Source organism: Oxyura jamaicensis, chromosome 5, assembly GCF_011077185.1.
Source record: "Oxyura jamaicensis isolate SHBP4307 breed ruddy duck chromosome 5, BPBGC_Ojam_1.0, whole genome shotgun sequence".
Taxonomy (NCBI): domain Eukaryota; kingdom Metazoa; phylum Chordata; class Aves; order Anseriformes; family Anatidae; genus Oxyura; species Oxyura jamaicensis.
This window is the reverse complement of record NC_048897.1, coordinates 29,396,248-29,412,425: the sequence shown is the minus strand read 5'-3', so window position 1 is coordinate 29,412,425 and position 16,178 is coordinate 29,396,248. Positions and strand designations below refer to the sequence as shown.

The 16,178-nt window shown below is 46.2% G+C and overlaps 1 protein-coding gene across 3 annotated transcripts; it reads right to left on the bottom strand.

Moving 5' to 3' along the window:
• Window positions 1-1,095: 1,095 nt before the first annotated feature.
• On the bottom strand, window positions 1,096-8,330 carry LOC118167369 (glucagon family neuropeptides-like). 3 transcript variants are annotated; one of them, XM_035326694.1, is made up of 6 exons: window positions 8,261-8,330; window positions 5,709-5,810; window positions 4,608-4,712; window positions 4,247-4,351; window positions 3,040-3,141; window positions 1,096-1,523 (listed from the first exon to the last, which is right to left on the bottom strand). In XM_035326694.1, the coding sequence occupies exons 2-6, from the start codon at window positions 5,795-5,797 to the stop codon at window positions 1,412-1,414; spliced, it is 513 nt and encodes a 170-aa protein (XP_035182585.1). In that variant the 5' UTR covers window positions 5,798-5,810; window positions 8,261-8,330; the 3' UTR covers window positions 1,096-1,411. The 3 variants fall into 3 exon arrangements, with proteins under 3 accessions (XP_035182585.1, XP_035182584.1, XP_035182583.1); XM_035326693.1 differs by having other exon boundaries at window positions 3,040-3,144; window positions 5,709-5,805; window positions 8,261-8,297; XM_035326692.1 differs by having other exon boundaries at window positions 3,040-3,144; window positions 8,261-8,276.
• Between the last annotated feature and the right edge of the window lie 7,848 nt (window positions 8,331-16,178).

Below are 16,178 nucleotides of genomic sequence, written 5' to 3'. Positions count from 1 at the left end.
TCAGCCCCACAGAAAGGTATCTGGAGGTTTTGGTCAACAGCAACCTGAACATGAGACAGCAGTGTTCCTTGGCAGCCAGGAGGGCCAACCATATCCTGGGGTATGACATTACTAACCACTGAGGGAAGGGATTGTCCCACTCTACTCTGCCTGGTATAGTCTCACCTCAAGTACTGTGTGCAATTTGGGCACCACAGTATAAAACAGATATAAAACTGTTAGAGAGTGTCCAAAGGAGGGCTACAAATATGGTGAAGTGTCTAGAGGGGAAGACATATGAAGAGCAGCTGAAGTCCCTTGGTTTATTCAGCCCACACAGAGCAGGCTGAGGGGAGGCCCCATGGCGTCCTGCAGCTCCCTCACAGGGAGCGGAGGGGCAGGCGCTGAGCTCTGCTCTCTGGGGACAGCGACAGGACCCGAGGGGACGGCATGGAGCTGGGACAGGGGAGGGTCAGGCTGGGGGTTAGGGAAAGGTTCTGCACCGAGAGGGTGGTCGGGCACTGGGACAGGCTCCCCAGGGCAGTGGTCATGGCACTGAGCCTGCTGGAGTTCAAGAAGCCCCTGGACAATGGTCTGATTTTTGGGTGGTCCTTTGGGGATCCAGAAATTGGACTTGGTGATCTTTGTGCATCCCTTCCAACTCAAGATATTCTATGATTCTGCCAGGCAGCATGGTGCAGGGATAACATGTAAACCTCATTAAATCATGGGAAAAAAAAATCCTTCCAGCAGAGCTTTGCCTTTAGTGGCAGTGATAAGGTTGGGCCAGCAAATATGAGGGCAGAGTAGAGTGAAAACAGTATTTACAGTGTGTATCTGTATTGTGTAGTTCTCTTTACAATTCTTTGCAATAAAATCTAGCACCCAAGTTTCTGCTAAATGGAGTCAACCCTGATGCTGGCTTCTTTGTAAAGCTGAGTTGTGGGCAGTGCTGAAACCCAGACATAGAAGATGTGGCCAGAGCCACCAGCTAGTCTCAGCACGCTGCTGTATATTGGTGGGGTAAGCATACCAAAACACTCCTCCCCCCTTCCCGACACCTAGTAATGGTACCACCTTCACCACATTTCCCAAATTGCAGCCAAAGCAAAGGCACAGCTAACATGTCTTTATTTGACTTCAGAAGTACACATCCAGATGCTAACACAGTAGAAGTGATATGCTTAACTCAGGCTCCACCTATTGACAACAGCTTACACTAACATGTATTTTACTCTTGATTATCATCTAAGAGGTTTTATTGTGCTTTTTTTTTTTTTTTTTTCTTTTGACTGCTTTCCAGAATTTTATTTTATTTGCTGATCTCAAGAATTTTTACTAAGCAAAATACAATACCTTTCCTGTTTTTTTCAAAGTTGTGCGCATGCAGAACCGTGCTGTTTCTGACAGAGCATTGACTTTCCCTTTGCCTTCAGTCAAAACTGTTGATATATTGCTTCATGTCTGCAACCAGCTGCTTGGAGATGGGGCAAATGTACTGGCTGGTAACTGCAGCAGCTTCCCTGGCATCACTGTCCGAATGGCTGTTGGGAGGGGAAAAATGAGCAATAGTTTGTTATTCCTGTGGGAACAGACTGTTGGAATAGTGACAAGACCACCTTGTAAAATTCAGAGCTGATACCCACAAGTATGACAGAGGGGCCCCAATCACAGATACCTGATGCAAGGTACCTAAATGTACAGACAAGGTTATTGGTCTCATCAGAGAATCACAGAATCATAAAATCACAGAATGGTTTGGATTTGAAAAGACATTTAAAAGTAAACTAGTTTATCTCCCCTGCCATGGGCAGGGTCACCTTCCACTAGACCAGATTCTCCAAAGCCCCATCCAACCTGGCTTTGAACACCACCAGGGATGGGACATCCACAGCTTCCCTGGGCAACCTGATCCAGTGCCTCACCACCCTCATAGTGAAGAATTTCTTCCTTATATCTAATCCAAATCTACCTCTTTCACTTCAAAGCCATTGCTCCTTGTCCTATCACTGTATGCCCTTGTATGCCCAGCTTTCTTATAAGCCCCCTGTAATTACTGAAAGGCTGCAGTAAGGTCTCTGTGGAGCCTTCTATTCTTTAGGATAGACAGCCCCAGATCTCTCAGCTTTTCTTTGTAGGAGAGGTGTTCCAGCCCTCTGATCATCCTCATTTATTCTAGGCAATGTGGACAGAAAGTACTAAGGGCCAGCTTACTCCTCCTAGTTTTAGTGATTTAAAAGTGAGGTGTCTAGTTGAAAGTGGTTGGTCATTGGGAAGACACAATATCCAGGTGCTGGAGTAGCCATCCTGAGGTGTGTGTTTGAATCAGTAACTGAACCAAAACATGGTAGCAAAGGTTTTCTATTTTAATTGTTGGATCAGGCATCCTAGTGAGATGTGCATTTATTATTTTTTTTAAGTCCAGAATAGCAGCTTTGCAATTAGAAAAGAATCTTATTTCATTTCCCTGGGTTTTATTATTTTTAATAACTGGCTTTTATATGGCACTACTTAGCAGTAAATCTCAGTGTCAACATTGCTTTAGATAAAGCAAAACTGAGTGCCAGGCAGGGTCGGCAAGTAGAAATTGAGATTACTGTAAATGAAGGCATGGAAATCAATTGAGATTGCACACAGCTGCCTGCTGTCTTGCAGTTAGACCAAAGCATTTGCTTTGCTAGCTCTGCAAACCACCTCTGGGAGTGCAGTTGCTGGCAGAGTGGCAGGCGGTACAGAACTGTGTGATGGAGGGCTGCAGTTCAGCAATGACGCTTCCCAAGACAGTGCCTTACTGAGCTGATGGGGAGAAAAGAAGTGGTTTTAAAAGATGGGCAATTTCATAAATCCAGTGGTGTGGATATTTTTGAGGATATCAGCTGAGCCATTTGGAGCCTGTAGTGCAAGGACCCACAGACCCCACAGCTACTGCATTACATCAGACTTCTGCAGTCAGAGCAAAAAACTGCACATTTACAAATTCCTGAAAGTCCAATTCTGAATTCAATACTGTTGGTGGTTGGGGCCATAGAAGTGCCAAGGTGACAAGTCTGTCCCTCCTACCTTGTGTTCAGAAAGCTCTGGTACAGCCACATAAAGCAAAGGTCCACATTGCTGTCTTCTTCCTCTCTCATCTGCACATCTGTGTTGACTAGGCCTGGAGAGCTGTTTTAGATAAAGAAAAATATTAATTAAAAATAAAAATATTGTGACCACCACAGTTCTAAAGCAGCACTGCTCTCTGGAAGGCAGGTACACCCCACCAGCAACCTGCTGCATGGGCCATGCTCTGTTAACCTGATGACTGACACTTAGCTGTGTAGGAAAAGAAAGAGGTATCCTCTTCAAATCAGGGTCAGATGTTCTCTAACTGGCAAGAGGATAGGTTTTAATAAGCACTTGAATGCTGCCTCATTACCCAGTACCATCATGTCCTTCAGCCCATGGATATATACTTGCTTCCAGCAACTGGAAATTAAAAATCTACTGCATCTGCCAGGATTTGGTTATTAGTGCATGCCCTAGAAAATATCAGAACACCCTGAACAGATGGGGAGGAATCAATGTGCTATGTTTCTGCCTTGGAGAACCAAGCCTGCAGGATGCCTCTGCAGGCAATTCTCTCTCTTCATAACATACCAGAGTCAAGGACAGCAGCAGTTGTGGGGTGTATCGCCCTGAGGGCCATGTATTGTAACTGATCATGAGCTTCGGTGGGAGCTAGTGGTTCAGTATTTCAGCTGGCTGAAGGAACCCTCTTGGCAATGTATATAATTATGTCTAATACCTGCCCAGTTTGGCAAAGCCATGGCTGGGGACTCTGAAACCCTGAGGTCTCCCTCATTCTGCAAGAGACCTTTTTTTTCCTATGAGCATTTTCTCAAACACTTTATTTTAAGCAGGTAAATCAACTGCAACATTCCCCAAAAGACTAAACCAAACTCAAACAAAAAATCTCAACCTGTGATCTGGTGTCAAGTTTTCTGTCCTATGGATTAAGCTTGATACTGGCATATGCCACAGATAATGTTGTCTTATGCTTAGAAATTGCCACACTCAGAAGGTTTGTGCTGGTGGGGCGTCTCCACTATTGCACAGCAGCTCCACTGTGGCCTCGCAGGAGGACACCAAGCCCCAGCCAGCTTGCTCTTGTCTTGAGTTTTCCAAACCACTGTCTATGCCATCCCCCTTTCCTTGGAGCTGGGGCCTGCTCCCTGCAGCATGCGATGCCCACGTTGCCTTCCTCTCCCTGAAGAAGCTGAGCTCTTACCTGCGCTTGTGGCCCATGAGATTTTGGATGAATTTCTGAACCTGGGCATTTCCTCTCATCTTGCTGTATTCACTGGTAAATAGCCCATCGGAGTGCCTCTGGGACCTGCATCAGGCAAAATACAACAGCTTCTCCTCCCAGCCATGAGACTTATCCCAAGACTCTGAAATTTCTCTCGCCCCAGTATCCAGGAGCCCTGTATCCCTGCGCTTCTGTCTCCCCTCATCAGCAGCAGCCTCTGGATGAGGCCAGCACTGAGGCTGGCTCTGGAACTGGAGGCATCTCAGCCCCATGGGCTTCTTTTCCCACCTCCCACTGGAGACTACCCTGCCCCAGGAGCCTGGTTTCAGCTCTTCCCTACCTTTCCTTGAGGCCCACCAGGTGTTTCACTAGCTGCTGCACATAAGCATTGTCATTCATCTTGCTGAGCTCACTGTGGAACAGCCCATCCGCATGTCTCTCAGTCCTAGGTTGTTAGAAAATAAAAAATGGATGAAAAAACATGGTTTCAAAACTGGAGGAAAATGGTCATTTAAAACTGCTACCTGAAGGAAAGATAGACAAGAATTTGTAGTAATTTGGCAAAAGTTTTTTTTTTTTTTAAAGAATATTTACTAAGAGTTTAAAATAAATGCCTGTGATAACCATCGCACAGCAAAAACACCTGCCCTTGCTCTAACATGTTCACCTCAAGAAATTGAACACACAGATACAGAAACCCTGAGGACCTGGTAGGTAATGGCAGCAGCGCCGAAGACTCACAGGTGGCTGATTGACAAGGCATTGAAAAAGTGCTCAAAGCCTCAGAAATGTTCAACCAAGGCTGGCAAACTTCAAACCAGACTAGACAGTGGGTAGGATAAAAGGTCTTGGATCATGATATTGGTCTGGATGAGTCTCAGGAGCGACCCTTTTGTGTGACTGTGTTTGTGCTAGTAGTGGCACTAGGGCAGCTGGACCAGGCTCTGATGGTGACCATGGAAGGGCTGCAAGGGTCTCAGCTGTGTCCTCCTCCAGCCTGAGTCCTTCGGTCTCTCTGAGCTTGAACTGCCCCCGCACAAGCAGAAGGAGAGGCAACTCTGCCTCGGTCTTACAGGTAAGATTAGGGTTACTTTTTTTTGACACTAAAACAGAACCTTCCACCTTTACCATAAGTATCTAGTAGGGAAACAGGCTCAAGAGTGTATTTATTCATTTATTTATTTATTTTGCTGTAGTTTGGTCTGTTTGGGTTTCTGATTTTTCTTCTGAATCACGTCAAATCTTCTAATCTTAAGCAAGAAAAAAAGTATTTACAACATTTGTATTCCTTTAGCTAAATCAATTTAGGGGAAAAAAAAAAAATAACAACCAAGCAGCTGCAACTTCTGGAAGGAAGATAAAAGGCTGGCTTTATAGTTAGCAGGCTCTTTGAACAAAAAGCCATGGAGAAAAAGGAAGCAGAGGCACAAGAAATGCTTACCTCTCCAGGGATGGAAGAGATGCTGAGAAGTGAGACAGGACAATCATGGGAATAATTAGCTGCCACAGACCAGTCATCAGGGAAAACATGTTGGCTCCTAAACTAAAGCACAAGGTTTTATGACCAGCAGAACAAATGACCTTGATCTTTGGTACAGTTCACGTGCCACACAGAAGACAAGGCTTTATAAATAACATCACTATAACTAAATTAGCAGGAATTCTTGCCAGCAAAGATAGTATTTATTTAAAATACAGAAGATGAACAATTCATTCATGTTGCCAGTCATCTGTAAAATGTTTGTAACCATTATCCCACCACCACTACCACCACGTAGTCCCAGTGCATGGATCTGAGGGGCCCGTTTGAGATGATGTTCGTGCTGGAGTATTGCTGTGAGTCAGTATAATACACCTTGAATAAGCAGGAAGGTATCACATTGAGTTAATCCATCGGTGGCACAACTCTGTGGAATAACCTCCACTCCACTATGAGTGTCTGAGAGATGAGTCTTCAGGGAGAGGATTTAAAACACCCATTAAAACATCCCGCACAGACAGTTATTAATATACCTAGAGGGTGCCCAGGAGAAATCTGTTTTTTGCTGTTGTTGTCATTGTTTGTTTGTCTGTTTTTGTTTTGTTTTCCCCTAAGTTATCAGGCAAAAAGATTGGCATGTAGCAAAGAAGAATTCATCCACTCACAGGGGAAGGGAAGGACTCTTGTGTGCACTGATATCTGCCTATCCTCTAATCTTTCAAGAGGGAAAAAAGAAATCGCACATTGTCAGTAACAGCAAAACCTTGTATTTTGTTTTCTAACTGAAATAAAAAGAAAAATGCATTTTGCTTATCACAAGCCATTGCATGTTCTTTCTTTTTATTTCCAACCTCATTTCACAGCACTATGCCTGCAGAGATGTGTATGTGCCTTTATAAGAGGGTGCTCACATTTTCCCAAGGAATACGCAGAAAACATACCTGTAATTTTCAATAATCCTGTCTTCCTCCTGCAAAGAAGCAAACCTTGATTTTTAGTCACTGTCCTGGAAACTCTCAGACTGTACTTGCTAACCCAAAATCAAAGTCTTCTCACTTTGGTTTTATTCTAGTCTGAAACTAAACGGAACAAAGAGCATTAAAGGACTGACAGTTTCCTCAACACTTTCTAGCCACCCTCCTGGGACTGTTTTCTAATCCAGAGATACCATAAGATAAGATGAGGCAAGATGAGGAAGGAGAAGAGTGGGGGATTTATGCAGAAGTGCATTTGCAGTAAGCCACAGCACAACTGGGGGCTGCAGAGCAGAGAAAAGAGGTCTGGCAGAGAAGTTCGTGATTAAGAATCTGTAAGCTTCACCTCACACACGTTTTTGATGCTTTTACATTGTTTTCCTGCCTGATTTGGTTTTGAGGGGATGAAATAGAAAAGAAAGACACTTCAAAGATCAGTTTCTTACGGCAGTCCAGACAGCACAGACTCCACATTAATGCTTCCCACTCAAGGAATGTGAGGGAGCTGTAAACAGACATCAAGAATAGACTGTGCCACCCCTCAGGGAAGGGTAACCTGGACCCTGAGCCCATCCTTAATCAGTATAAGACCTGCCATGCAGTGCCTTGCCCCACCCGGCCAGCATCTCAACACAGCATTTTGGCCTTTCTTGTGCCATCCCTGGGCAAGTTTTTGTCTTGGAGCACCACATTTAACAGCCCACTTTAAGCACCAGCCCTAGCTCCAGAGTCTCCCCTCTCTTCACGATCTTGCTGGCTGCTAGCCAAGGGGATCGACTTGTCTTTTCCCTTTCTGGACATGATCTCTTCCGCATGCAGATTGTTTGCTGAAGTCTCTTGGAACGGTAATGGTGGTTGAGGAGCTTCCTTTCTGTGTCAGTAATGATTGATGATTACTTTGTATTGCACAGTTATTTTATATTTAATCAATGAGACAATGCGAGACGGTAGATTTTGAGTTTCATCACTACAACACTGTTTAACTTCCTTGACTTTCCAATCTTTTATTGCCCTCCCCAGTGATGCTGGCTCTCAATAAATGCAAACTCCTTAGATTGCTAGTACTTTTAGCTGAAAGAAGTGCACACCGACTCAGCCCAGGACCTGGGAACAGCTCAGCCCCTTGTAGCAGACAAATCCTGCTGCTGAAATGTCACATTGCACCCACAGGCTTTGCTGAATCAAAGCTGCCGTCACCCTGAAGGAGCACTACTGCCAGGAGACCTTCCCAAAAGGGACATTGCAAGCACTACACAGCCAGTTGGTGCACCTTCTTGCTCTTGCCTATCCCTCCCTAAAACTAAGGACCATGTATCTCCGGAAACCAATCTGTTTCAGCTGCTGTTTGGCTCTGTTCTTCCCACTGGCTGTTCCTGAGGAGCAAAACCATCTATCATCATCACTGCTGTTCAGGAGAGGGATGAACACTGGCAGTAGCTCAGCAAAGCATCGCGGAGGCCTGAAATACACCACCCAAGCCTTGCAAGCAAGGGAGAGGCAGCCCATCCAGCCTGACAGCGTCAGCACAGCTGTACTCACCACGCCGTGGTCACTCCAGGCTCCCAGCTCTCCCACAGCTGACGATGCGCCACTGGCCCACTTCTCTCCGCAGCCCCCTATAAATCTGAAGCCCTTATCAAAAGCAATTATTTGAGTAAAGATATGAATATGAGTAATCATGGTTAACAGCAAATAACACATCCGGACAGAAATGTCCTTTTAATTACTCTCTAAACCCAATTGGGTCATTCACAACTGTTCAATAGACCATATTTCTGCTGATGTGTAATAATTCCTGTTTGTGTGTTTAATGAGAGTAATTTGTAGGGCAAACATCCCTGTACCAATTGATTCACTATGGTTGTCATCATTATCTCTCCTCCTGGCTTTAATTAGCTCTTGATATGAGCTTAATCTTCTGCTCCTCCTTTTTTTTTTTTTTCTTTTTTTTTTTTTTTCTTTTATATTCTGTCTCGGGTTTTGTTTGCAATCACCAGGATGATTTGATGAGTGTGATTTGGCTAAACAACATGTCACGTCACTTTTCTTAGGGCAAACACTGTCTGATCAGTAGGACTGGTCTGGGTTTGCAGGAAAGGACAATATTTTTCAAGCTGTGGTTTCACAACCACTTCTGGGAAAGGTTTGGTGAGAATAAATTGTATCACAACTTCAAAGAAAGAAGCATACTGATACATGCAGGAAAACATCCTGGATATATCCCCTGCCTTTGCTGGGTTTCAGAGCTGGTTGCTCTCAATCTTTGCTACTACAGGTGACATGGAAATGGAGGGAGAAAATAGGATTATGCTCTTTCTCTCCACTTTTTATGTTGTATAAAGTAGCTTGGGAGGATTAATTGTTATAAATAAATCTTCATATCTTTCTACTGGAGAAATAGAAATTATATTACACTTTATCTCATCTACTTAACCTTTTTTTCTTTTGGGGAAGCAGAGGGCGTCCCCATGCTAGAGGGCTGGGAGGAACCTAATTTCCCCCCTCATCTTTCCCTTGGAAGAATAACCCACACACTGATGAGCAGCAAGCTTCAGCACTGTGACTGTAGGCTGTAGCTATACCCCTACACAAGACAGGGGACTCAACAGCATGGAAAAGCTGTCCCTTTCCAGGACAGGAGGACAGGGAGGTGCCATGGCCACCGGTTGGATAGAGAATCCATTTTTTCCTTTGAGACAGTCCAGGTCAGTCCTACACGCATTCAAGCATTTCCCAACCAGTTTTCTGTCCTTTCTGCAACACATAGCCCTTGCAGCTGCTTTCTTCAGCACTGTTAGAGTTGTCATTCCTCTGCAACCCTTCCACTATCTCCCTGATGCCCCTTTCTGTAGTGTTACAGCCCCAGTCAACACATTTCCTTTCTGTACAACCAGGTGCAGATCCACTGAGTCACATCCTTCTCTCACAGCATCTGAAAGCTCTTCTGAGCACCCAGCCCAGCTCTGGGAACCCTCAGTGATGCTAGCAATGTCTGCAATTCTCTGGAATTTTGTTTACATCTTTATATTTTCTGTACTTTTATTTTATGATAGTATCACTGGTGGAAGGATCAGCTGGGACTGCTGGTGTTGCTCCACTGCAAACATCTTCAGCTGAGAATGGCAATGCAGGAACAGAACAAAGAGGGGGGGAAAGTTTATTAAAAAAGCACAAACAACATATAGGGAGCTAAAAATGACTAATGCTATTTCCTTTCATTTGCAAATAACGTCAACGGGTCTGAAATGCCCCCACTATAGGGGAAAATCAGTGTGCCTGTGTGCCTAAATGGGTCTAGATAAGAGGCACGCAGGAGAGGCTGCACAGATGCCTGATGAAGTGGCCCCAGGATGGCAGCAGAGGGTGAGTAACAGGAGAGAACAAGCTTTTCGAGACTGGAAGAAACAAGAATTGAAGTAACCCGATTTATCTACTTGGCAACAAAAAGTGTTTTTTGCCTTGCTTCAGCAGTGGCAGAGAGTGAAAAGGTGACGGGGTGGGAAGGTGTGTGGCCAGGCCCAGCAATGCTGCAACATAACTGTGACAGGTGACAACCGTGGGCTTGAGCTTAATCACAGCCTCTGAGGCCCCTGGTGAGGAAATTTAGGGGCATACAAGGAAACTCAAAAGTTTTTGCAAGCTCTAGTTTATACCTGAATAAAGCCCAAAACAAATCGTGATTCCTGAAAGAGCATATGATCCTCTTAACCAGAATTAACACTAAACTCTCATCAGGAGACATTGAGATAGAAAAGAGAAACAACAGTACTGCTAAGCAATATCAGCTGTCCGGATTTTTGAGAATTTGCACCTTGCTTTTCCCATTTTCCACACGTGTGGAGTGAAGACTCCCCTTACCTGCAGGCAAAATGCACAAAGTGTGATTAAATCACCCATTGATCACTGTAATCTGCTCCATTGTCTCTTTGCAACAGCATTGCAGGGAAAAGCTCTCCATCATTGACTGGAAGAATGACAAAAGAGAAGGAAATTATTGGCCTCATGTGATCCCCAACTCACACAGATGTCACAACCAAGGCTGCAAGAAGTCAGAGCTGAAATTATCCTCGCTGCCTGATGCCAGTGACTTATGTAGACATAGGCTGCACCAACTTCATGTTGTCCCTGGCTGGAGGAAAGGTTGGGGATCCCCTTCCAGCAGGCTCCATGTGGGAATTTATGGATGCTTTGCTTTTAAATAGTATGGGGCCCTCCACAGCATCACAGGACCAACCCCAGAGCAGTGCCCACAGCTGTCTATGTGCTCAGGGAAAAGCTCCTTAGCCAAAATGAAAAGAGATGGCCTCACTGGTCTTACATAGCTGGTCACAAGGTGTTGGTGAAGATGGTTCAATAAACAGCCTGAGTTTGGGAGCAGAGCCAGGTTTTGTGCCTGAGATAGGAGCAGGACAGGCTGGGCTTGGGTGCCTTAAGGCTGGGCCTCTCTCAGATGAGGTCCAAGCCTGGGTGCTCCTTACTCACCCTGTCCCACTGAAATCCTCACAGAGCCCACGACTCTCAGGAGGCAGCCTGCACCTGAAAGTGTTGGTTGTTGTCCTCTTCCTATGGACCTGAACAAGGCAGCCACATTTATGGGACATGACACAACATTTACGGGATGTATATTAAAGTCTGCAAACAGGCAAACTAAGGAGGTCTGAGGCTGTTCATCGGCACCCCATGAAGAAGGCAGGGAAAGATGCCCTAAGGCAGGAGGGAGATGGGGTCTCTGAGCCTCGGGCCATCCCTGAGCGGGAGGTGAGCTGCCCTGAGCATGTTCCCAGGTGTAAAGCTGCCAGGATCTTTGTGCAGTCGCCTGTGCTTAGCCTTGACGCCGGCTGACACATGCAGCATGGAGAGACCTGTGGTGAGCTGTATTAATTAAATCCACTTGCCACGGGTGAAGGGCTATTCTTGGCAGCCACACTGTCAGCTGGGGACACCCTCATGTGAGGCAGCAAGCAAAGGCATTGACCATCCCCACCTCTACACCGAGGATACCTAATTTATCCTAAAGGATACCTCATGACTGGTGCACACCCTGGCCCATCTCAGGGGCACCAAGGCTGGGTGGTAGAGAGGAAGGTCTTTTTTCTCGTCCTTACAGTAGGATGGAGGGGTCACCAAGCCTGCCACGTGACATGCATCACCTTATAACTACACTGCCATAAATTTGGCAATATTTAAAGAAAGCACGAGCCTGTCCTTTTGCTGTGGTGTAGGAGAAGACAAAAGAAACGGCATTTTGGAAAAGACAGGGTTTCATCATAACAGCAAGTGTTCTGATCCCACACTGCAAGGAAGACTCAAAAATTACCACACGCAGCTCAGGGGGTTGTTCTGAGACATAAAGGGAGAGAAATTCCCCTTCATGCTTCAAGGAAATCGATATAGGAAAGACTTTCTAGCTGGAGGAGCAATGTGGGTGCATCTCCAGTGATCATTAAGAATACGTTGGATAAATGCTGTTATTGTCGTGTGGGTGTTGTAGCCACTGCCTTGGGTGGGGAAAGCCTATCCAGCCTTTGGGGTTGCCGTTTATCCAGGACAGCACTTACAAGGTAGCATTCATGCCTGCTTGTCCACCACCCAGACCCCAGATGTGTTACTGCAGCAACTCAGGATCTGCTGGGGCTGTTTTTCTTCATGGATACACCTTGCTTGGCCAAAACATACATTCCCAAATGCTCCTCCAGCCTCTGCACTGCTCTGAGATATGTGGCCTTGAGAAGGCTGAGTGCACTGGGATCAAAACAGGTTGAAAATTTTGCCAAAGACCATCTCACCCACTGCACATATCCAGCAATGACATCACAAGTCCTGAAGGTGTCTAGGTGCAGCCTTCCTTCAAGGAGCCCTGGCACAGGCTGTGACACCATCCAATGGTGGCATCTGCTGATGGCATGGGAGTTTATTGAGGTCAGATGGTACTAGGAACTGCATGGCTAAATCCTCCCTACGTAAAAGTAAAATACCCTTTAATCAGCTTACAGGGTGTTCAGGAACTTCTACCTCCCCCATTCTGTTTTTTTTTTTTAGTATGTGTATGTGTGAGCCCATGTGTGTAGTGAAAATTTTCTCTTTTATGTTTCCAGGTGAGCCTACTCCCATGGCAAGGAGCTGACCACGCTGCTGCTATCTACTGAGAGCAGATTGGAGTCATTTTCTTGAACCACCTCCAAATCTGTTAGAGAAAGGACACTAATTGGAATAAGGGGATTGGGGGATTTAGCTTTCCAAATGCTCCTTTCTTGCACAGGATGGTTTCAGGAGTGGTTTTAATCTTTACCACCTGATCTGTAATTTTGGCTGCAAAAAAAGGAAGAATGGGGTGGGGTGGGAGCAGGGGCAGGGGCAGATGGAGGTGGGCTTGAGAAGTGAAGGGAGAAGGAAAGTTACAGTTTCATACGGCTAAGTGAGACCTCAGAAAAATACCCACCCTGCTCCCAAGCCCCAAGGTGAACTCAGTTATTCCAAGATCCTGAACAGAGTAGGGATTGTTCCCTGTCTTGGAATAAATCCATGTCACAGAAACTGACCCTCATGGTCCCTTTTGGTGGCTTGTGCTTAGCAGTGCACAAAACAGAGGGGAATGCCATGTTTCCTTTCTGTGTTGGTGGCTTCCCAGTGCCTCTGTGTGTGTAAATGGTCCACAGCAATCCCTAAAGGGCTCCCTCCTTGAGCAGGAAACATGCACCTCCCTATGCCCAGTGCAACAAAATATCCGGGATCCGTTCAAGTCCCAGCCCTGAATGGGAGAACCCCTTCCTTGTGGCTACAGATCCTCCCACAGCAGCATGTGATTGAACAAGGGGCAAATTGCTCTAAGCAAAGAAGGTGCCTGGATCCAGGAGCCACCAGCAGAGACATCTCTCGCTGCTGTACCTCTGGGGAGGTGAGGGATGGGTGCTCCTCTCTGTCTATTTGCTTATATAGTACTCACCTGCTGAGCTGCTCTTGGATTCCCTTATATTGCTTATTTCTCTCCTCTGTTTTGTTCAACAGGGCAGCAGAGGTCAGAGATGCGTTGTGCTTTGCTGTAACATATGGCAGCCTTCTGGATTTGCACCCATCTAGAAACAAATTTAAAATTTGGGGGGCAAGAGGTAATCACTCATTAAAAATATCACATTCCTGAAACTGTGCCCATTTGCTCTGAAGTCTGGAAGGTGCTGGACATGCTAGTTATCTCCACCATTGGCAGCTCTACCCACAGGCAAGGAGAGCAAACACTTTGTGCTGGGAGCTCTGGGCTCTGCTACAGCAGACCTCAGCCATTTGTATCAAGGTCGTGTCTGCCTCGAGCCAAACCCTTGGGTGAAATCTGCAGCAAAACCTGGCTCTTTCAAAAGAAAACATGAGGCACTCTTCTCACACTGGAAAAAACCCAAACCTTTAAAACATTTTGCTAAGAAATGAGAGGATGGAGAGGAAAAATAACCAGCTGGCAGGTGAGTACCCACCTTGGGTGCTGGTGAGTGCCTTGGTTCTCCACGGGATGGGATAATAGAGGTGCTTTGAAAGCAAGCCAGAACATCCCTTATCCACCTGCTCCAGAGCAGGGCTTGCTGCTAACCCAAAGGGTCCCTTGGGGGTGTGAGTCTGCCCCCCTAGAGATGCTCTGCCCCGGGACGCAGAGGCTGAGCCAGGCTCATCCTGCAGGAGCTGCTCCCCTCTCCAGGCATATCTGCAGCAAGCAGGAGACAGCCTTGAATTTGGAAGGGCTGCATTGAAGCACTTCCCTCCTGCAAGTAAATCTTTCCCCCTGCTTGAAGCTGGACAAAACATCGGGAAACAAAGGTTGGTTTTACTGGGGCTGGCACTGTGACCCAGAAAAGCAAAACCCAGGTTCAGGGGATGGTGTCATTTTGAGAGGAAGAGGGAAGCTGCTTTCCCAACCTATGTGCACATCATGGCTGTCACCAAGGAAGCACAAAGAACTTTCTAAAGACCCGTAAAGGCAAGCAGCTCCCCCTGACAGTCATTTGCTACCTTTTTTTACATCCTATGATGCTTCTTCCAAACCTCCTCGAGGCCTGATGAAGTGAGCACACACTGCCTGTCCCCAGGTCAAATCCGCAGTGTGGGATGCGTGGATGGGACAGCACACACCGCTGCAGGGACACGGCTGGGTGGCTTCTTCCCCAGGGCTGCTCTGCCTGTCCTGGCATTTGTCCTGGCATCGCTCTGCTCATCTGGAAGCTCCCTCGTACCTTGACACGGAGGAGATCCAAGGACTGTCTCTCCACTGCAGAGCTGCACACTAATGCTCCCCATGCATCTGGACTTATCACAGCTCTAATTGGCATAAGCATCCATAATCTCAGCCTCCAGCTGTTTGCTATGTCTGGGGAAGAGGAGAAAGCACTCTAGGGAATTAATTTTAATTACAAGGATGACACGCTCTGCGTCCTGGCTGGCAGGTCTGGCCCAGCTGTTCCAGGTGTGTGGTGTCAGCAATGAGCAGGGCGGATCCTGACAGCCACACAGCCACGTGGACATTTTGGCTCTGTCCCTCTACGGCCACTGTCACGGACCTGGAAGGCTGTCCTGTCCAGGTGGAAGGGAACAGGCTGTGTGAGATAAGGGAGGAAGGAGGTGCACTTAGAGGTTCTTGCTGCTCAGAGGCATGCCTCTTACCTTGCAGCCTCCCCAGGAGGTTTTTCTTAATGAGTGGCTCCAATAAGCTCATTGAAGTTTTAAAAGCAGGAGAGACTCTTGGGGTATATTCATTTGATTTGTCCTGTGACACAAGCCCTTGTATTTCACCACTCTACCCCCACATGAGATCAATTATATGGCTTAGTCTGAAACCAGGCACCCACAAAAACATCTTGGTGTGATTACAAGCTAAAAGAGACAGCAAAGCCAGCCGTTTTCTCTGTAGTTTCATTCCCAAAGCTAATCACCATTAAAAATGCATGAGATTTTACATCTTACATGGATTTATCATAACTTGCCAGAACGGTGAATGTCAAAAGATCTATTAAGTGTGTACATAAATCCCTGCAGCTTCTTGAACGGGGACTCAGTGAGCCTGGGAACCAAGAGAGCCCTGCCATCCTCTTCCCTTTCCTGCAAGGGTTAACCCGAAAGGCAGGATGCTGCCTCCGTCTCTTTTCTTGGAAATGCATTACAGGCGGATTGTAAAGCAGGACGGCTTTGCTGTGGATGATACTTTCACAGAGAATTGCTCAGCTAAATATGTCAAGTAAAAGGAACAGGACTGGCCATAAAAGCTCTTTATTTTCCTCCCTTTGTTCTGATCCTGCAGATAGCCCCAGTGATCTGTTGCCTGGCTATCAGGGCACTATTCAATAGCTGAGTTTAGGCACATCTGTGCTGAAACTTTGGCAGGTAATTTTGTTCTCCTTTTCTATTTAAAAATTCAGTGTGAAAAACTACGGTGATAAAAGTTCTGTGTCTTTTGGGAGACTCTGACAGATGTCTCACTTTG

What these genes read in the sequence shown, in the direction of transcription:
- LOC118167369 (XM_035326693.1), bottom strand. Translation starts at nt 5,797, where the DNA reads ATGTTTTCCCTGATGACTGGTCTGTGGCAGCTAATTATTCCCATGATT. An exon ending in TCTCTTCCATCCCTGGAGAG is followed by an intron (nt 4,713 to 5,708) that starts GTAAGCATTTCT and finishes CTAACAACCTAG; the next exon opens with GACTGAGAGACATGCGGATG. An exon ending in CTGGTGGGCCTCAAGGAAAG is followed by an intron (nt 4,352 to 4,607) that starts GTAGGGAAGAGC and finishes TGCCTGATGCAG; the next exon opens with GTCCCAGAGGCACTCCGATG.